Here is an 18,210-nt window from a genome sequence, read left to right as displayed (position 1 = left end):
TGTGTATTACATTAGAATGTTACACTAAAGAACTTTTTTGGAGTGTTACGTTTGCAAAACGTACACTAAAGAGGTTTTTTGTGTGTTACATTAGAGAGTTACATTAATGATTTTTTATGTGTTACATTAGAGTGTTACACTAAGGATTTTTTTAGAGCATTACGTTTGAAAAAAGTAAACTATGAAATTTTTTTATGTGCTACATTATAGTGTTAATGTTATATTAAAAGTAAAAACTAATTAATGCCAAAGATAAAAACTTGCTTATAGATGAGCATTCATCTTTAAAAATCTGCAATCTCATCTTTAAAAATCTTTATGGATGTGCATTTCATCTTTAAAAATCTTTAAAGACTAGCATTTCATGCAATAGTTAAAGAATTAAATATTATCTTTTATTTTTTTTATTAAAATATTTCAACAAGAGAAACAATGTATAAATAAAGTCATGACCACTCAACCCTACAGCCACAATTGCAACAAGTTTGTTTCTGCCAGGAAAAATTATTTATAAAAAGCAAATTTGATAGATCTGTTAGCAAAATTGGTGGAAATGGATGTTTTTTATGTTGAAATAATTTCCAATGAAACCATCAAACCATCTTCACCAACACCTTCCCACCTAAAAATCTTCAATCTCTCCCTTTTAGACCAGATCACTCGTCCATCTTATACTCCAGTTACCATCTTCTACTCCCCCATCATGAGTGATGATGACACCAATCTCAATGTCAACCAATTATTGCATAAGCTCAAGGTTTCTCTCTCCGAATGCTTGTCGATCTTCTACCCACTTGCAGGGCGGATTAAAGATCATCTCTTGGTTGATTGTAACGATGAGGGCGTTCTTTTTTCTCAAGCCAAAGTTGACTGTCAATTGTCTGAATTTCTGAATCCCCCTGATACCAGCTTACTTGCTCGCCTTCTTCCAGTAGTTGAAATTTCAATGGAGAGACAGAATGAGGCGGTTCTTGTAGCTATTCAAGTCAACGTATTTACTTGTGGTGGAATATCTATTGGCTTACACTTCTTGCACCGAATCATGGACGCAAGCACCCTACAGGCTTTCCTCAGTTGCTGGGCAGCCACGGCAACCGGGTCATCCAAGGATAGAGAAACATACCCGGATATCAATGCAGCCTCGTTCTTCCCTCCTCGAAGAGACTCGCAAACACAAGACGATCAGGTAACATTTTCGTTGAAACAAAAGTGGTTTCTGAACAAAGACGGAGTTTGGAAGAGATTTGTATTTGATGCTGCAGCAATATCTGCACTAAAAGCCAAGGTGGCTAGTGAAGCTGTGCCCAATCCAACTCGGTTCCAAGTGGTGGCTAGCTTCATATGGAAATCTGCTATCTCTGCATCTAAAGCATTGGGCTCCCAAAAGCCGAGTGTAATCATGTTTCCAGTAAATATGCGACCAAAAATGGTGCCGCCAATGTCACAAAATTCCATTGGAAACATTGTGTGGCACGCAACGGCACACCATAGGGAAGAATCAGTAGAGCTACGTAGCACGGTGGATTTACTGAGAGGAGCGATACAGAAAATCAACGGTGACCACATACAAAGTTTACAAGGAGACCAAAGGTTTGCAGTTGTGAGTGGAACTTTAGATAAGTTGAGAAACATGTATTCAGATGAAACACTGGAGCTATATATATGTATTACTTGGTGTGGTTTAGGGTTCTATGATGTGGACTTTGGATGGGGAAAGCCTATCTGGGTTACTAAACCTGTTGAAGACAAAATCAGCACAATGTACCCAAATGTCATTGCTTTAATGGATTCCAATTCAGGCGATGGAATTGAAGCGATGATGTTCTTGCCTGAAACTCAAATGGCAAAACTGCTATGTGATGCAGAGTTCCTCAGTTTTGTCTCCATCAACCCTACTATTTCAGTTCCATCGGCGCCCAATTAACTATGTTGATGAAAACGTCAAATAATGACATTGTCAAGCGCTGAATTTGTTTCTTAATTTCAAATATTCTTCTTCTGTTGTTCTTTTATTTCGAGTATGCTTTGTTTCTATTTTTCAACACAGTAACTTGGATCCCATCTTGAGATTTAAATTGTATGACAATGTCAAGCCATAAATTTGTTCTTTTATTTTCAGTTCTTTGGTTCCAATTTTTCAACACTCAGACCTTGAATTACATCTTGAGATTTTTATATTTTTTGAGATTTTCATAGAGTAATGCCAAGGATTATGAAAAAAAATATCATGAAAATGATCATGAAAAATTTTCTACCTTTAGATTATACATACAATAAAACATTATACACTAATCAAAGGATGAAAAAATTTCATAATATTTTTTTTCATGATCTCTAATATTATTCATTTTCATAACCCTATTTCCCCTCTTCGCTAAAAATTATATTTAATAACAGTATTATCTATGTTACCTTGTTTCCTTGCTCATTGCAAACACCACCTTCAGCTCAGGTGAGGGTACCTACAAGAAAACAGGGTAGAAAATAATCACTTTGCTTGGTTCCTCTTTTCCAAAAACACTTTTTAAAAAATTATACTTTCTTGTTTTCCGTATTTTTTTATTTTTACTGAATTTTTTTAATATTTTAAATAATTTTTTTTACTTTTTAGACATACCTAACATAATAAGTATACCTAAAAGGTAAAAAAATTATGAAAAAAATCTTTTAAAAAATCACTAAATACCAAAAATACAAAAAAAAAATACGAAAATTCAGTTCATTTTTTATATTTGTATGTATTTATTAATTTTTAAAATATTTTTTCACAAATTTTTTATTTTTTAAATATATCTAAGTAAGGTGCATCTAAAAAAGTAAAAAAAAAAATGTATAAAATTTTAAAAATATTCACTAAAAACAAAAAAAAACGAAAATCAAAAAACTCAATTTTCAAACAATTTTAATCCAAAAAACTCAAACCAAACACACTGAATAGTAATAATAATAGTAGTACATATTGCCAAATTGTATTCCAGAGCGAAACTGGACTATTTCATACTAAAATGGAAATATAAAAATATGTGAGAAGTAATTTAGAATACCAAATCAAAATATTTATAAAATTTTAAATTTCAAGTGAATTATCCAAACTGGGTGGGGAATTTAGATGTCTGGTCACCCACAGATGTTCCAAATGAACATATACATATATATATATATATATACACTAAAATTTGCCCATATGATAGATGTGCTGTTATATCTAAGAAATGTACATATTTTAATTTTGATTTAAAAGAATACATATTATTTTGCTCAAATGGTAAATGTTTAATTTTGTTTATCAGAAATCAGACCGCAGGTCATGATTTTAACTCCCAATCTTCTCTCTATATAATTTTGTATTTTAAATAAATTATAAAGGTATTTTTGAAAATCAAAATGAACACCAACTCAAGCCTTTCCTTGATAATAATTATAAATTTTAATCTAAGTTTTTTTTTTAATCTGAATTTGATCTAAACAATTACATAAGATTAGTATTATAACCAAATATGTAAAATTATTTAAAAAAACAGCAATAATAATAATAATGTAGGCTTTATATAAATTTAGCTGGTGACACACGTGATGCGTATGCAATTCAAATAAGTAAAAATAAAAATAAATAATAAAAAAATTAATTTGTATGTTACCTAATTGGTAAGAATATTTTTAGTGAAATCCAAGATCTTGATTCAAATTCTATGTTTTTATCCAATTTTCTTACCATTCAAATTCTATATTTTTATGTATATTATTTTTTAAATGCTTATAAAGGTTTGAGTTTCTATCGAGTTCAAATTTAAATTTGAGATAACTTAAGAGGTTTATAGGACCATCGCGAGTCTTGTTTTGATAGTTCAAGTTGTTTATTTTGTAACCTTGTTCATGTCTATTATCCATAAAAAAATTAAGCCGATCTAGTAATCATAACCTTTTTATTTTATTGTGTTTATCTTTAAAAAAATAGATATCTATTTCTAAAAATATACTTACTGTTCATTTTTTGAAAACAAACGTGAATAAATAAAAAGTTACGATTTTTGGTAAAAAAAAAATTACGATTATCGAATCGATTAACTTTTTTTTCATAAATAATATATATTTACAAAATGAACAATCTGAATCATCAAAAATAATATTCATAGTGTGCTCTACAGTCCCTTAAATTCTCTAAAATTCAAATCACTCCAACCCAATAATACAATCACAAAATGTAAAATTTTATAATTAAGACGTTTTCAATAGTATATATTTTCCAATTGCCTTGGAGTCAACCCAACGTGCATTATTTGAAAAGGTGGTTAAAAGTTGGTTTTTTAATTTATTTTTTTTTATCTTTTTTGACTTTTTTATATGAGAGGTGATGTGATTCATAATGAATTAAAAGTTAACTTTTGACTTTTTTAACTTGTTCGCAAATGGCCCTAGTGGATAAGATGTCAATCTAATAAAATAATAAATACAATCTCAATTATAAATATTATAAATAAAAATGACAGAAAGAAACAATTTTAATTTACTTAAAATTATAATATTTTTTAATCGTGCAAATTATTAATGTTAAGGTGTCAATCTAATAAAATAATAAACACAATCTCAACTATCACTACAAGAAAAAATATTTTTGGCGGATGATTATTTTGGATAGATGGTTATTTTGTCAAATATTAATGCGTTCATGTTGACAAGTGTTAGTAATTAGATAGATTAATTATTATTTTGACTTTCCTTTCGATGGTTTTTGTTTTGTAGATTTGATTGGTGATGGATTGATATGTTGAAATTAATTGGATGGATATGAATTATACATTAATTACAAATGTATTACAGGTATCACAAAAAAAATTAGCATCACATTGACAAAAATGATGTTTAAAATTGAAAAAAAATTTGCAACCAATAAAATTTTAGTCGCAATAGGTCTGTAAGAAGCTTGCTGTGATAGACTTTTCGCGACCAAAATATGTCGCCGCTAAATGAGAACTTTATGCGACTAAGTTAAGTTTGGTCACCAAAAACCACTTTTCAGCGACTAAAATCAATGGTCGAAATTGTTACCTTTCGGTGACTAGATTTTTTATTTTGGTCGCCAAAAACCATCTGTGACGGGCTTTTAGAGACTAAATTGCAACCAACTTTTTTTGGTCACTAAAGACCATCAGCGACTAGATATGATCTTTCTGCGACTAAAAAGTTAGTCGCTAAAAATATTATTTCTTGTAGTGTATAAATATTATAAATAAAAATAACAGAAAGAAACAATTTTAATTTACTTAAAATTATAATTTTTTTGGATGAAATACCAATAAATCCCAAAATGTGATCTTGTGAACTCTTTAGGGGAAATTATTCAATACTCTCGGAGCACCACGTGTCCATACTCCAAACCAATCACCAATTAGTTAGCCTCATGTTGTCCCTCCATCTCCAACATAAATCGTGAGCCCTTGTGTCTCTCTACCAATCAAAACCTTATGGAGCACCACGTGTCCATATTCCGGGAGTACTGAATAATCACCCACTGTTTAGTCCCCTCTTTTTTTCTTATGGACCTAAAGGTCCCATTAAAATGAAAATTATATAAAATTATATAGTAGTCACTTACATATTTGGATTTAATTTTTTAGGGATAAAAGTAAGTTTTTTTAAATATAAAATTACACATTTGGGCAATTTACACCATAGTAATTTTGGATTTTCCCTCACTCTAGAACAAATCCCACGTTACAAACAAAAACATAACACTCTAACGCAACACTCCAATAACGTAACATTCCAATATAACGCACTACAAATTTCTTGATGTACTTTTTTCAAACGTAAAACATTAATAAAAAAAATAAAAAATAAAAAAACTCTTTAATGTACTTTTTCCAAATGTAATACATACACACACACAAAAAAAAAAAAAACTCATTAATGTATTTTTCCCAAATGTAACACTCCAATCAATGTAATCTCAAACAAACACTCCAAAATAACATACTTCAATGTAATACACAAAAACACTAAAAAAAAACTCATTAATGTACTTTCTCTAAATGTAACACTTATAGTTTGAAATTATACATATGCCCAAGACTTACAAAGAAATTTTGGCACTCCTTTTGGTATAGTTGAAAGAATTTCACATCTTTTTGAAATGGTTTAAAAAATCTCACATCTTTTTTTTTTTTTTTTTTTTTTTGAGTGTTACATTTGTTATGTTTGAAAAAATTACACTAAAGAATTTTTTTGTGTGTTACATTATAATGTTACACTAAGAAATTTTTTTGGAATGTTACGTTTACGAAAAGTATACTAATAAGTTTTTTTTGTATGTTACATTTTAAACTATGGATTTTTTTTATGTGTAACATTAGAGTGTTACATTAAGAATTTTTTTTAGAATGTTATGTTTGGAAACAAAAGTGGTTTCTGAAAAAAACTTCCCTCGTTGAAGAGACTCGCAAACACAAGATGATCACATAACGCCTAAGATAAAACTTGCTTACCCCTAGCAACTATCATTGCGAGATTACTTCATTAATTTAGCTAATTTTGATACAAAGTGGTCTTTTAGCAAATAAAAACACCGAGGATAAGATGGGTCATGTTCTGAGTACACCTGTTCAACCCTAACACAGCTCATATTTGTGTCCAAAAATACCAACCCTAACTCTCTACTAATGTGTACAGTTTTGAGTCGTGTTAATAAATCGTGTGTCAAAGTTCAACCCTTAAAAGCAAAAATATATGGATCCATCCATCTCCAAGCAAAACCCGTGGGAAAATAAATAAATATTTGAGGAAGAGATGGTTCAGAACCACCACCACGTCATTAATAATCTAGATTATTTATGGTTAATCAACTCAATTAAAGTAGACCGCTAAATCTAATCACCAAAAGTGAGGGATTGAAATCCCCAAGGGATACTATAAACCCTATGACTGGTCAAAACTATTAAAATGAACTCCTCCCACATGGGGGTTGTGAATGCATGGAGACTAAACACTATGACTGGTCAAAACTATTAAAATGAACTCCCACGTGGGTTGTGCATGAATGGAGATGTGTGCTTTGAATCAAACACCACAAGAAATTCAATGCTATATGCATCAATTAGTATACTAACAGATGATGTGACATAATTTTAGAGGTTTTGAGTATTTGTAATTTGTATAATGGGTAGGGTCATAATTTTACAGTGATAATGTCATAGAATATGTTAATACACTAATTGTTATACCAATTGGTGCGTGTAGCACCACCGCAAAAAGCCTATTCTTCAAACGAGACATAGGCACAACCACCCCTTGAAAAATCCACCTATTACATTCCAACCAGATCAACCACATGAAACATAATAGAGCCAGCGCCCAGGCCTTCCGATGCCTCTTCCCAACCCTACCCAACTAACTCAACACTCACTTGCTGAGCCCACGTGACACCAAAAAATGAGAAAATCAACACTCAACTGATATGCCACTGGACAATGAAGAAAAAGGTGTGAAGTCAACTCCGCCACCCCACAACACATGCAATACCAATTAACCAGCATGTGCCGACAACAAATCAGATTGTCAATTGTCAAAATCCTGTGTAGGTTTCTATGATATGGAGTTTGGATGGGAAAAACCTAAATGGGTTGGGTATTTTTTGATGGATACCAAATCAGGATAAGAAATAGAGGTTTGGATGCTATGAAATCCAAATAAAGATGGACGAAAATGCTGGAGCAGAACAAGAAAGGGAAGACTTTGCATTAATTTTATGATGATTCATTATTTGGGAATTACAATTTGTATAAAGCCAAAGAACACCCTTTGGGGCCTATTAATTAATAGGGTAATAACAACTATGAATAATAATCAGCTCATATGCATATGCAATGCTAATTTTCATTTGCTAATAGAAAACAATTCACTGTCTCACAGTATTATCTATGTTACCTTGTTTCCTTGCTCATTGCTAACACCTTCTTCAGGTGAGGGTACCTGCAAGAAAATAGGGTGGGGAAAAAAAATTTAATAATAGTAGTAGTAGTAGTAATAGTAATAGTGGTACATATTGCCAAATTGTATTCTGGAGAAAAACTGAGCTATTTCATACTAAAATGGAAATATAAAAATATGTCAGAAGTAATTTTGAATACCAAATCAAAATATTTACAGTATAAAATTTCAAAATTCAAGCGAATGATCCAAACTGGGAATTTAGATGTCTGCTCACCCACAGATGTTCCAAATAAACATAATAAATAAACAAAAAGGCCATATAACATAGATGTCGGAGAATTATTAATTGTATATGTTTCCTAACGCCTACATTTAGTTAATCTAAAATGTTTTGGTCAATGCATAAGGGTTCCTGCATGTAGATGGTGTTGAAAAGTTATGAACAGATAAGTTGGAAGTACCAGACCCAGAGCTTCTGCCATACTTCTATGGCTCCCTTTGCCACAAACCTCAACAAGCGTGTCCATCAAAAATTTCCTTTGTTCTACTTTTAAATGCTTCTCAAGGCCACGAGCAACCATCTCCATCTCAGGCTGCACAAGCAGATTTATCACACAACAGAAAACAGAACCTCATTAGTTTATATTCCCAGAAAATGCCTTCCTTCTACAAAATGAGAAGAAATCTCATGTTGGAACAGAAATGCCTTCCTTTTTGCGTTCATGTTGGAAACATGAGAAGAAATCTCTAATATCTAACTTCTATGCCATGTTTGGTTAATGGATTTGTGAATGGAAAGAAAAACGAAACAGAAAAGAAAGGAAAAGAAAAATGAACGATAAAATTTTAATTTCTTTGTTTCATTGAAGTGGGAAAATGGGAAGAAGGAAAAAAAAAAAGGTTTAGGCATTTGTCAAAAAATCTAATTTTTTTTATTTGGTTACCCATAGAAAAACGAATAGGTATGATGATTTTATACCCTTTTCTTTCCCCCAACAAATCCAAGATCCGAATGTAACCATAGAAGCCTCAAATATACACAAACAAATTGAAAAATAAGAAGCCTAAAGGAGGGACTAGGAAATATAAATCCATACTCTTATTAATCTTTGGCACCGTTTCAGTTTCTTCAAGCTTGTGCCTAACCCCTAGAAGTGTCTTATGTATGTCCAACAGATAGACATGTGTCCTACGTGACCAAAATATGTCAAAATCTAAAAAATAAATAAGAAAAAATATCCAATAAGTCCTACTTTTCCAATGAAATTATCATTGAATTTGATATTTTTTCCAATAATAGGAGACATTTAGATACATTTCCAATGAACGAACATCTCTGACACAAGTCAGAGGTGGACACGGCATGCTACAAGTGTTCATGCTTCCTACATACAAAGTAGGATATGCAGGTTTTTCAAATGGAGTCACATCATAAAGGATAAGATAGGAATAAGAAAAAGGTGCAAGGGCAACTAAAACAAAAGTGAGCAGTAATCAAGGGCATTATGTGCAGTTGTAGGTATTTGTTGGCAGACAATGGGGTTTGAACCCCTGCATATGCTTTACAATAGCCCCAAGATAACTGAAAAAAAATGGTATATTTCTGGAAAATAAGGACACAACAGGTTTTACTTCCCACAGAATGGTGGAAGATTTTCTGTGAACATGTAATCTCAATCTCTCTCTCTCTCTCTCTCTCTCTCTCTCTCTCTATATATATATATATATATACATATATAACAGCACATACTGAGCATTCTTCTGGAGGAAATATCTGGTGAATGAGACATATCTTTGACAGTTCCGCCACTGCTTCAGAATGTTTGCCTTGCATCTCAAAAGCCTGAAAATCCAATAAATATGACGACACAGAAATTAGAACAGAACCCAAGAGGGACCAAGAGAAATAGTAGGTATGTTCTCTAAACTATTGAAATTGGAGATGTCATATCAAGCACTCCTGTACACATCCCATATTCAGATTTGGAAAATAGTGAAATCTATAATATCTATTGATAGATTAGAGTCTATGAAGCACGGATAAGAATGTTGGTACAATTACATTACGGGTACGCCGAAACCACAAAACCTAAAAAAATAGGATACGGGTATGGCCGGGATACATCCATAAAAAAAATATATATTTATACTTTGTAGTAGTGCATGTCATGCAGAATGTTCATGGATATTCATGGGGTTGACTTGAAATTTAACTAAATCTGTTAGATTTTAACCATCACAATTGGAAGTGCAAGGACCAAAGTAAACTTTGAAACAACACACAATGGTTATATTTAAAATTCAATCTTCACTTCTCCATTATGGTCTTTGTAAAATGTTCACTATTTGAAATTCAATCTTCACTTCTCCGTTATTTCTATTTCTATTGTTACTAAAGTTATATTCCATATATTTAGTTCTATTTCTACTAATTTTAAACCTTTTTCACTAGATTGTTTCTCTTTAGACTTGTAATTTAGTATTAATTCCCTCCTTAGTTTCATCCACTAAAATGATATCATCTGCGAACAACATACACCATAGGACATCATCCCGAATGTGTTAATCAGTAATTTCATCCATGATTAAGGCAAATAGGTAAAGGAGTGGACTCAAAGTTGACTCTTGATCTTGATACAATCCTACAAAGATTGGAAATTTACTAGTTTCTCTTGTAAGGGATCGGATTGTAGCCGCAACTGCATCATATATATCTTGTTTATCACATTAATCTTTTTGGTCACACTTTTTTTTCTCCAACACCTAATAATGCTATAATAAACTTTTCTAAATCTATAAAAATCGTATGCAAATCCATCTTCTCTCTGTACTTTTTTATTAATCTTCTTAATAAATATATTGCTTCCATTGTTCTCCACTCATCAAGCATTTTCCTAGTCATTAATTAGAATCTTATTTAAAAAAATTGTTAATCAGAACACCCCTCCTTATCTAAGCATTTCCAAGTCTCAATATGTATACAATTTTGTCCTAATGCCTTACCCTTACCTGTTCTCATCTCGTGCAGTGCAAATTTCACCTCAAACTCCCTCAGACAACAAATTAGAATGTCATGGTTCCACTCCAATTTGATTACAGCTTACCTAACAGGTTGAACCAGCCACCTTTGACCTAGTCCCCTTCCCAGTTCTTTTACATTCTAGGTTTCCAAACATTGGCTCCAAAACACAACTTACTAAAATCCTCTTTTTCAGTAAATTGTAGAAATTAATATAGGGGTTGTTTAATAATAATGTGGAAGATAATCTAAAAGGTCTGTGGCAGGGGCTAGGACTAACAAAACCATAAAGAGGACAATCTCTCTCTTCTTACCCTCAACAATCCACAATTATTAATGAATTGAATTGTTGGTAGATGGTCCCAACCCAACATTCCATTTGTAAAATCAAAACAATATTTGATCAATTTGCATATTCTATACAATATGAACCAAAATTTGCTCAAGCTTGAGCGTACAATTGTCCTTTCAACTTGGGCCCCAAGACACCTAGGCACTTTGGGGCATTCAAAAACTACAATATATATATATATATATTCAAAACTCCAGCAGTACTGAAACACCTTGCCAAGTTGCCATAAATGACTTTGTGGAAAGATCATGACCCTGTTGATATGTCATTTTCCTACTTCCAAGTAAGAGAATGAAAAGACTTACCCAAGCCTGCAAAAAACATGATCGTGTGCGAGCAGCAACAGCTCCAGAAACGATTCTTGCAGCACGAGTGTTCTCAAGACCAATGTTATCAGCAAGCCCAGCAATGAATTGCCGGGCATCCTCGCCGTCAATGTAAACAGAAGTAAATGGATTTGCCACACTGGGAAAAATGAAATCAAGTAACAACTACATGAAGCACACACTTGGAAAGCATTAATAAGCCATTAACAAGAAGGTTTAAATCGTACAAGCTGAGACGTACCTGCCACAAATGTTGAAAACAAAGTCAATCGATGCACGATAAAATGAATCCCGGGCATTGGTTGTATCAAAGGACACCCTTGCTCCAGATGTCCTGCATAATCGACGGAACTACTCACCCATAAGGGTAAAGAAAATGCAGTGCATTAGTAAAGAGAACACAAATGCAGAAAGTATCATAAACAAAATTATTTTCCATTATAAATTGCACAATAATATTAATATATTAATTAGATTTCCATACAGAAATGAAAACTGTGAGCATAGTGAAAAAATTATTACCAAGGTTATTACAACAGTTACAAAAGAACCAATGGAAATGTGCTCATGATGCAAGAAGAGCGCATCAGCACCTTTCATGCATAATCATACTAGCCAATGGCAGTTATCTGTATGTATGTGTGTGGAAGGGTATGGGGGTCACAGGGGCCGTGGCTAACAAAAAGTTTTGACTAGCCTCTAGTGGGGTCCCATGTCCAAGCTCTTCTATTTCCAAGCAAAGTAACTGCCATGCATGCCCAAGTTCTTTTATTTCCCAATTTGGCCCCTAACCTAAGTTCATATATTGGAAAATCAGATCTTTTTTACAAAAGTCACTTCCATCAAACCTGAACCAAGAAATCCCCATCCTTCCAAATCCCCAAGAAAATCCTCATGCTAATCTCATGAAAAAGGAAGGAATAATACACCAGTGTTCCACAGTTTAGATGGTGTTATATGCAAAGATATAAATAGGTCAAAGAAGCACTCACTTGAAATATATCTTCCTCTGAGATGTCTCTTCCATTTATTCTATAGTCCATGATTGCTGGAAATCAAGTTGATAAGCTGTGATTTGATGAAGAAATACATGACCATAACATTCTAGGAAACTTAAGAAACACATATAATGTTACCTACATGAAACACAAAAATCCAATTATAAGACCACATGTAATGAAATGCCTCCCTCTTTTGCTAGCACCCAGCCCTCTCTTTATTTTGCACATTTTATTGTGCTTCTTAAGAAAACATATATCTAGATGAACATAGCAGCACACAAGATAAAAAAAACCAAAAAAACTTTCTCCCTCTAACTGAAAAAACCTTCTTCCCTTAAAAGTAAACATAGTCATTCAAGGTTTCAAATGTTGTTAGTGGAACCCAAATGTGGATGCTTCCCTTGGCATGTGTTGTAAATACAGAATTGGGATAAGGCCTTCAAAAGCAAAATATGGCACTCTCATGGTAATTAATTATTCACAAAATGCATGTGCAAAACCAATAATTACATACATGAGTGCACATTTGTGGCTTATATGCAAGTTTGTTATGGCCACTAAACATCTGTTTACTAACAAAAACTATCCTCATTACAATTATAATGACGTAATGATAATTGCTATTGTGCTTGTTGAATTTGGATCAGCTAAATAATATTCACCAAAAGGCACCAAAGAGACAAAAGTCGTGTGGTGTACACAATATTAAATACTACCCATCAAAGCATGGGAAACATAAATATTTAAATCATTCATAAATTTAAAAGGCTTCTGGGGGGGTGATCTATGAAGCACCGACACGTCCCCAGGGCCTGCGTACGAGTGTCGGATACGGACACGTTTGCGACACTCTCTCTAGCGTGTCCTTTTTTTTTTTTTTTGAATTTTTCCAATTGGACACGCGATGACACTGTTTGGACAAGCGCGAGGTGGATCGAAGAACCCTAACCTGTTGGGGAGGAGAGAGAGAGAGAGAGAGATTGAAGGAAGAAGCCCTAACCTGTTCAAAAGAGATCAATCGAAGAAGCCCTAACCTGAGGTCTATGTTACACGGACACGGGTGCGGGTATCGGGTGCTGGTGCGTATCTAAGGGTCAGACACTTCAAAATTAAAAATGAAGGATACGTGGATACGGATCCAAATTTGGAAACGGATACGGAGGTACGTCAAATAATTATTTCTTAAATATATATTTTTTATAAACATGAGTTGAAAGTTGATCCAATAATTTTTTTATATATAATTTATGAACCAAACATATAAATTAACTACATAACAGCCTTTGTTGACCAAAATTTTAACAATAATGATTCATCCCACTAAAAACATCACCACTAATAGCACTAATGCATTAAAAAAATAAAAATAAATAAAAAAAATACAATTCCAAGACCAAAACATCACATCATTAATGGCGGGACCCACTGCCACCTAATTAGTGGGAGCACTAATTAGTGCTCCCAAGCATTTTTCAAATTTTAATAGGCCCAAAGTTTTACTTAACTTTCAGCCCAATTGTTTTAAAAAAAATAATTTTATAAAAAGAATAAAATAAAAAGATGAAATATAATAAATAAAGAATAAGAGAGAGAGAGAGAGAGAGAGAGGGGCAGATCAAAGCGCAAATCAAAAGGCAGATCTAGATTAGAAGAGAAAGGCAGATCTGGAATAGAAGAGAAAGGGAGCGAGCGAGAGAGAGACGTGACAGAGAAAGAGAGGGGGTTACAGTCGTGCTCGTCGAAGACTTGAACGAAGACGAAGTCGGCCCTTTCGAAGACGAAGACGAAGACGAATGACGCGAGCAGGGGGATCGAAGTCGGTGACAGAGGGATCGAAGTCGGTGACAGAGGGATCGATGTCTTGCCCTTTCGAAGTCGGCGACAGGTTCTCTCCTTACTCTCTTAGCTTTCGTTACTTCTCCCGTATCCATTTGTACAGAGCCGTATCCCGCACCCGTACCCGTATCGTGTCGTGTTGACACAGGTACCTCCCAAAAAACGAAGAGTCCGTGTAACGTAGCCTGAGGTATTCTTCTTCGTCTTCTCCGTCCTTCTTCGTCTTCAAAGTTCTGCTTCATCTTTTCATCTTCTCTATACTTTTCTTCTCTTCGTCTTCTATGGTTCTTCTCTTCGTTCTCTTCTTCATCTCCTCCCTTTTTTTGTTTCGTCTCTTCCTTCCCTTTTCTGTTTTGTCTTTCTCCCTTGCCTCTTTTGTTTTTTCTTTTTTTTTATTTCACCCCCCTTTTTCACTTCTCTCTCTTTTTTTTTCCGTTTCTCTCCCTTCCTTTTATTTCTTGATTTCGTCTCTCTCTCTCTCCCTCTCTGCTCCTCTCTTTTTTTTCTTTTTTCTTTTTTTTAATCCTTATTTTTGTTAAACCTAAAATTCATAGAATAAATTATTTTTATTTTAAAAAAATAAATTTAGGAAATGTGTTTATTAATTTTATTATTATTGTAATTGTATAGGAACCAATGATTTTTATTTTTTAATTTTAGACATAATAATAAATAAATAAAATTATATATATTAAACATGTCATCAACGTGTCGTGTCCCCATTTTTTGAAAATTTGCGTATCCGCACATCCGTGTCGTGTCCTTTGCCCGTGTCTGTATCCGTGTCCGTGCATCATAGGGGGCGATGCATCACTCCTCCACCCCAACAAGAATAAAATACTCAAAAAAGTACTCCCTTCGTCCTAAAATAATAGTCTTTTTTGGAGAATCTAACTTTTTTTTTTGTAGTACAATTATTGCACTTTAAAAATATTAATTTTTCAAAATTACCCTTTAATAGTATATTTTTTTGAGAATATCAATTGTTATAATTGTAATTTTTGTGTTATTAATGAATTTAAAAGAAATGCAAAATAGGAAATTTGTATTATTTTAGTGCTTCATTTTTTAAAATGGACTAATATTTTGGAACGGATGGTGTACTCTTCAACTTATCCCAATTCCTTCAAACGACCAACAAATCCTCTCCTCTCCCTCCCTCCAAAAATTCCAAAAAGGGAACCTACCTAGCTAAAACTTAATTCTAAAGCCCAAAAAATAGATAAATACAATAAATAAATTGAATAATACTATATGCACCAATTAGTGTACCAATTAGTCTACTAACAGATAATGTGGCATGATTTTAAAGGTTTTGAGTATTTGTAATTTGTATAGTGGATGGGGTCAATATAATTTCATAATACTAGTTGATACACTAGTTGGTCCACTAATTGATACATATAGCACCACCGATAAATATAGCAGTAGCAAGAAAATGGTTTGTGTTATGTTAAACACCTATGTTAAGAGCTTACCCTCCTCAACAAAAAGGCAATCCATTCCCTTAACAATCAAAAAATTGATGCCTACCTAGCAGAAGGTCACACAACTCCAATTAACCTAGCCCCTCCTTGTTTCCATACCAAATTCCAATTTTGTTCAAGTGCTAACCTAGAAAATTACAAATAAAAATAATAAGTTTACACGATATATATGATACTAGCTATAAATATAAGATTGATACCACATTTTATTTGGTTGAAATGTCAACCATAAAGTTGGGATAACAACTAAAAGTTAGTAAGGTTATACACAAAATTGTGTAGCCAAACAGTTCAGAAGGGTCGATTCAAACACAAATGCTCACCAAAGAACCAGGAGATGGAATCCCAGATCTAATCTGTTATCCAGATGGAACCAAAATCAATAAACAATTTCATGACTCGTATGTGCAACCTTAGGTAGAACACTCTTACAAAGTACAATTATGGCTATGTTTGGCATGTTGTTTTAGGACTATTTTACTCAAAAAAAGACAAAAAAAAAAAAAAAAACAAAATAAGCTAGAAGGTCAATAAGATAAAATGTCACGTCCAAATCATAATTATTTCATTTTCTCTTCCACAAAAGTCAAAAAAAAACCAAAAAAAAAAAAAAATCATCCCAAACGAGACTTTTAGCCCCATGCTAAAATAGCCAAAAAAAAAAAAAAAAAAAAAAAAAAAAAAAAAAAAAAAACCAACCCACATCCAACCAAGGCTATATATATTGAATTTTTTAAGCCTCATTTCTAGGTTATACAATTGTTACATAAAAGATTGCACAAAACACATTCAGATCTCGCTAAATTTCAGTAAATTAGTAAACGAATCGCAGATTGTTGGCTAAAAAAACTTTAAAAAATGAAATTTTCAGCATAACCAACCTCGAATTAATCTGTGAGCCATTCTCTGATACTCCTGCTTGTCATCATTCAAAACAGGAGGGGGAAGCAAAACCGGCCACCAACTCGGCAACTTCTTCTCCTTCGCCCTCCGAACCCAATTCTTCGGCATTACCTCCGAAGCTCTCACCGCAGTCTCCGATAGAGGATTTTCCAGAACCCTAAAGTTACGATCACTATGTGTGTCCGTTTTTCTTGCAACAACTACTTCTCTACCCCCAAGACTACGGTCTCTCCTCATTATCACCCCACTGCTATTACCAAACCCTAATCGACCCCAAAACCCTAACCCTAATTTCACCAAAACCCTAAAACCAAATACAATTACACAGCTCCAGAGAAGCAAATTGCCAATAAAATGAAGCGTGGACTGACGACAAGAAACAATAACCCTCCGATTGGGATCGAAGGTGATCAAAGTCTGCAAATCACCGAGAGCTTCATTACCCGATTGAACGAATTGATTGAACCTCAATTGGGATGAACTCAATAGCCTTTTTAGGGACAGTGAGGCTTTGTTCGACAAGTGTTCGATGTCGATTACCATTTGGAGATTCTGATCATCGGACGGCGGCGAGGGTTTGGGTTTTGTGGGGGTTTCGGGGCTGCTGCGGCGGCGGCGACGGCGGTGGTGGCGGCGGAGGGAAGAAGAGACGGTGGAGATTATGGGATAACAAGTGATTCGCCATTTGGGGGGATTTGAGGGTGGAAGTGTGGGAGATGAAGAAGGAGAAGAGGAAGAGAATAGTGGTGAATTGAAAGAGTAGTAGTTCATCACTACTAGTGCAGATTACACTGGTCCAATTGTGGTGAATCCAGGCGTGGTTTTTGGGGTCAAGGATGAAAATCATTTAAAATTTTATAATACTAATCACTTCTATACTGAATTTTGAGGTATGAATAATACATATATGTATTATTAACTGATGTATTACCAGATAATGTAGTATTATTTTAAAAAATTTAGATATTTATAATTTATATAATAAATAGAATTGATAATAATATTATAATATTAATTGATACATTAATTAATACATATAATATTACCGTTTGAGGTATAAATTAATTTACTAATAAAGTCGATTCGATTAGTTAATGTATATATTTACGTTCCGACTATTTGAATCGAAAATATTTTATATGACTAATGCAAAAATAAAAGCTAATAAAAAATATTTTTATAATCAACATAAAATAAGTTTATTTATAAAAAATATTTTTTATTTTTAAAAAATTAAAAATATTTTCCGAATTAAAAATTTATTAATGTCATTATATCACCATAATCACCGTTACAGTTATCATCGTCATCTCTCCACCACCTTAGACCTCTACTTTCGTTCCACCACCACCAAACATAA

The 18,210-nt window shown here is 33.2% G+C and overlaps 2 protein-coding genes across 2 annotated transcripts; one reads left to right on the top strand and one right to left on the bottom strand.

Annotated features, from left to right (window-relative positions):
- The first annotated feature begins 384 nt into the window (after nucleotides 1-384).
- LOC114319974 (akuammiline synthase 2-like) lies at nucleotides 385-2,216 on the top strand. Its single transcript, XM_028267058.2, has one exon. It carries the CDS (start codon nucleotides 554-556, stop codon nucleotides 1,922-1,924), a length of 1,371 nt encoding a protein of 456 aa, XP_028122859.2. The 5' UTR covers nucleotides 385-553; the 3' UTR covers nucleotides 1,925-2,216.
- A 5,486-nt stretch (nucleotides 2,217-7,702) lies between these two features.
- LOC114319973 (phosphoribosylformylglycinamidine synthase) lies at nucleotides 7,703-17,748 on the bottom strand. Its single transcript, XM_028267057.2, has 7 exons — nucleotides 16,829-17,748; nucleotides 12,616-12,671; nucleotides 11,865-11,974; nucleotides 11,603-11,762; nucleotides 9,677-9,769; nucleotides 8,388-8,519; nucleotides 7,703-7,965 (listed from the first exon to the last, which is right to left on the bottom strand). The coding sequence occupies exons 1-7, from the start codon at nucleotides 17,619-17,621 to the stop codon at nucleotides 7,912-7,914; spliced, it is 1,398 nt and encodes a 465-aa protein (XP_028122858.2). The 5' UTR covers nucleotides 17,622-17,748; the 3' UTR covers nucleotides 7,703-7,911.
- Between the last annotated feature and the right edge of the window lie 462 nt (nucleotides 17,749-18,210).

Source organism: Camellia sinensis, chromosome 6, assembly GCF_055761805.1.
Source record: "Camellia sinensis isolate YWXY chromosome 6, ASM5576180v1, whole genome shotgun sequence".
In the NCBI taxonomy this organism is placed as follows: Eukaryota; Viridiplantae; Streptophyta; class Magnoliopsida; order Ericales; family Theaceae; genus Camellia; species Camellia sinensis.
The sequence above is the reverse complement of the archived record's forward strand: the minus strand, read 5'-3'. Positions and strand labels throughout refer to the sequence as shown.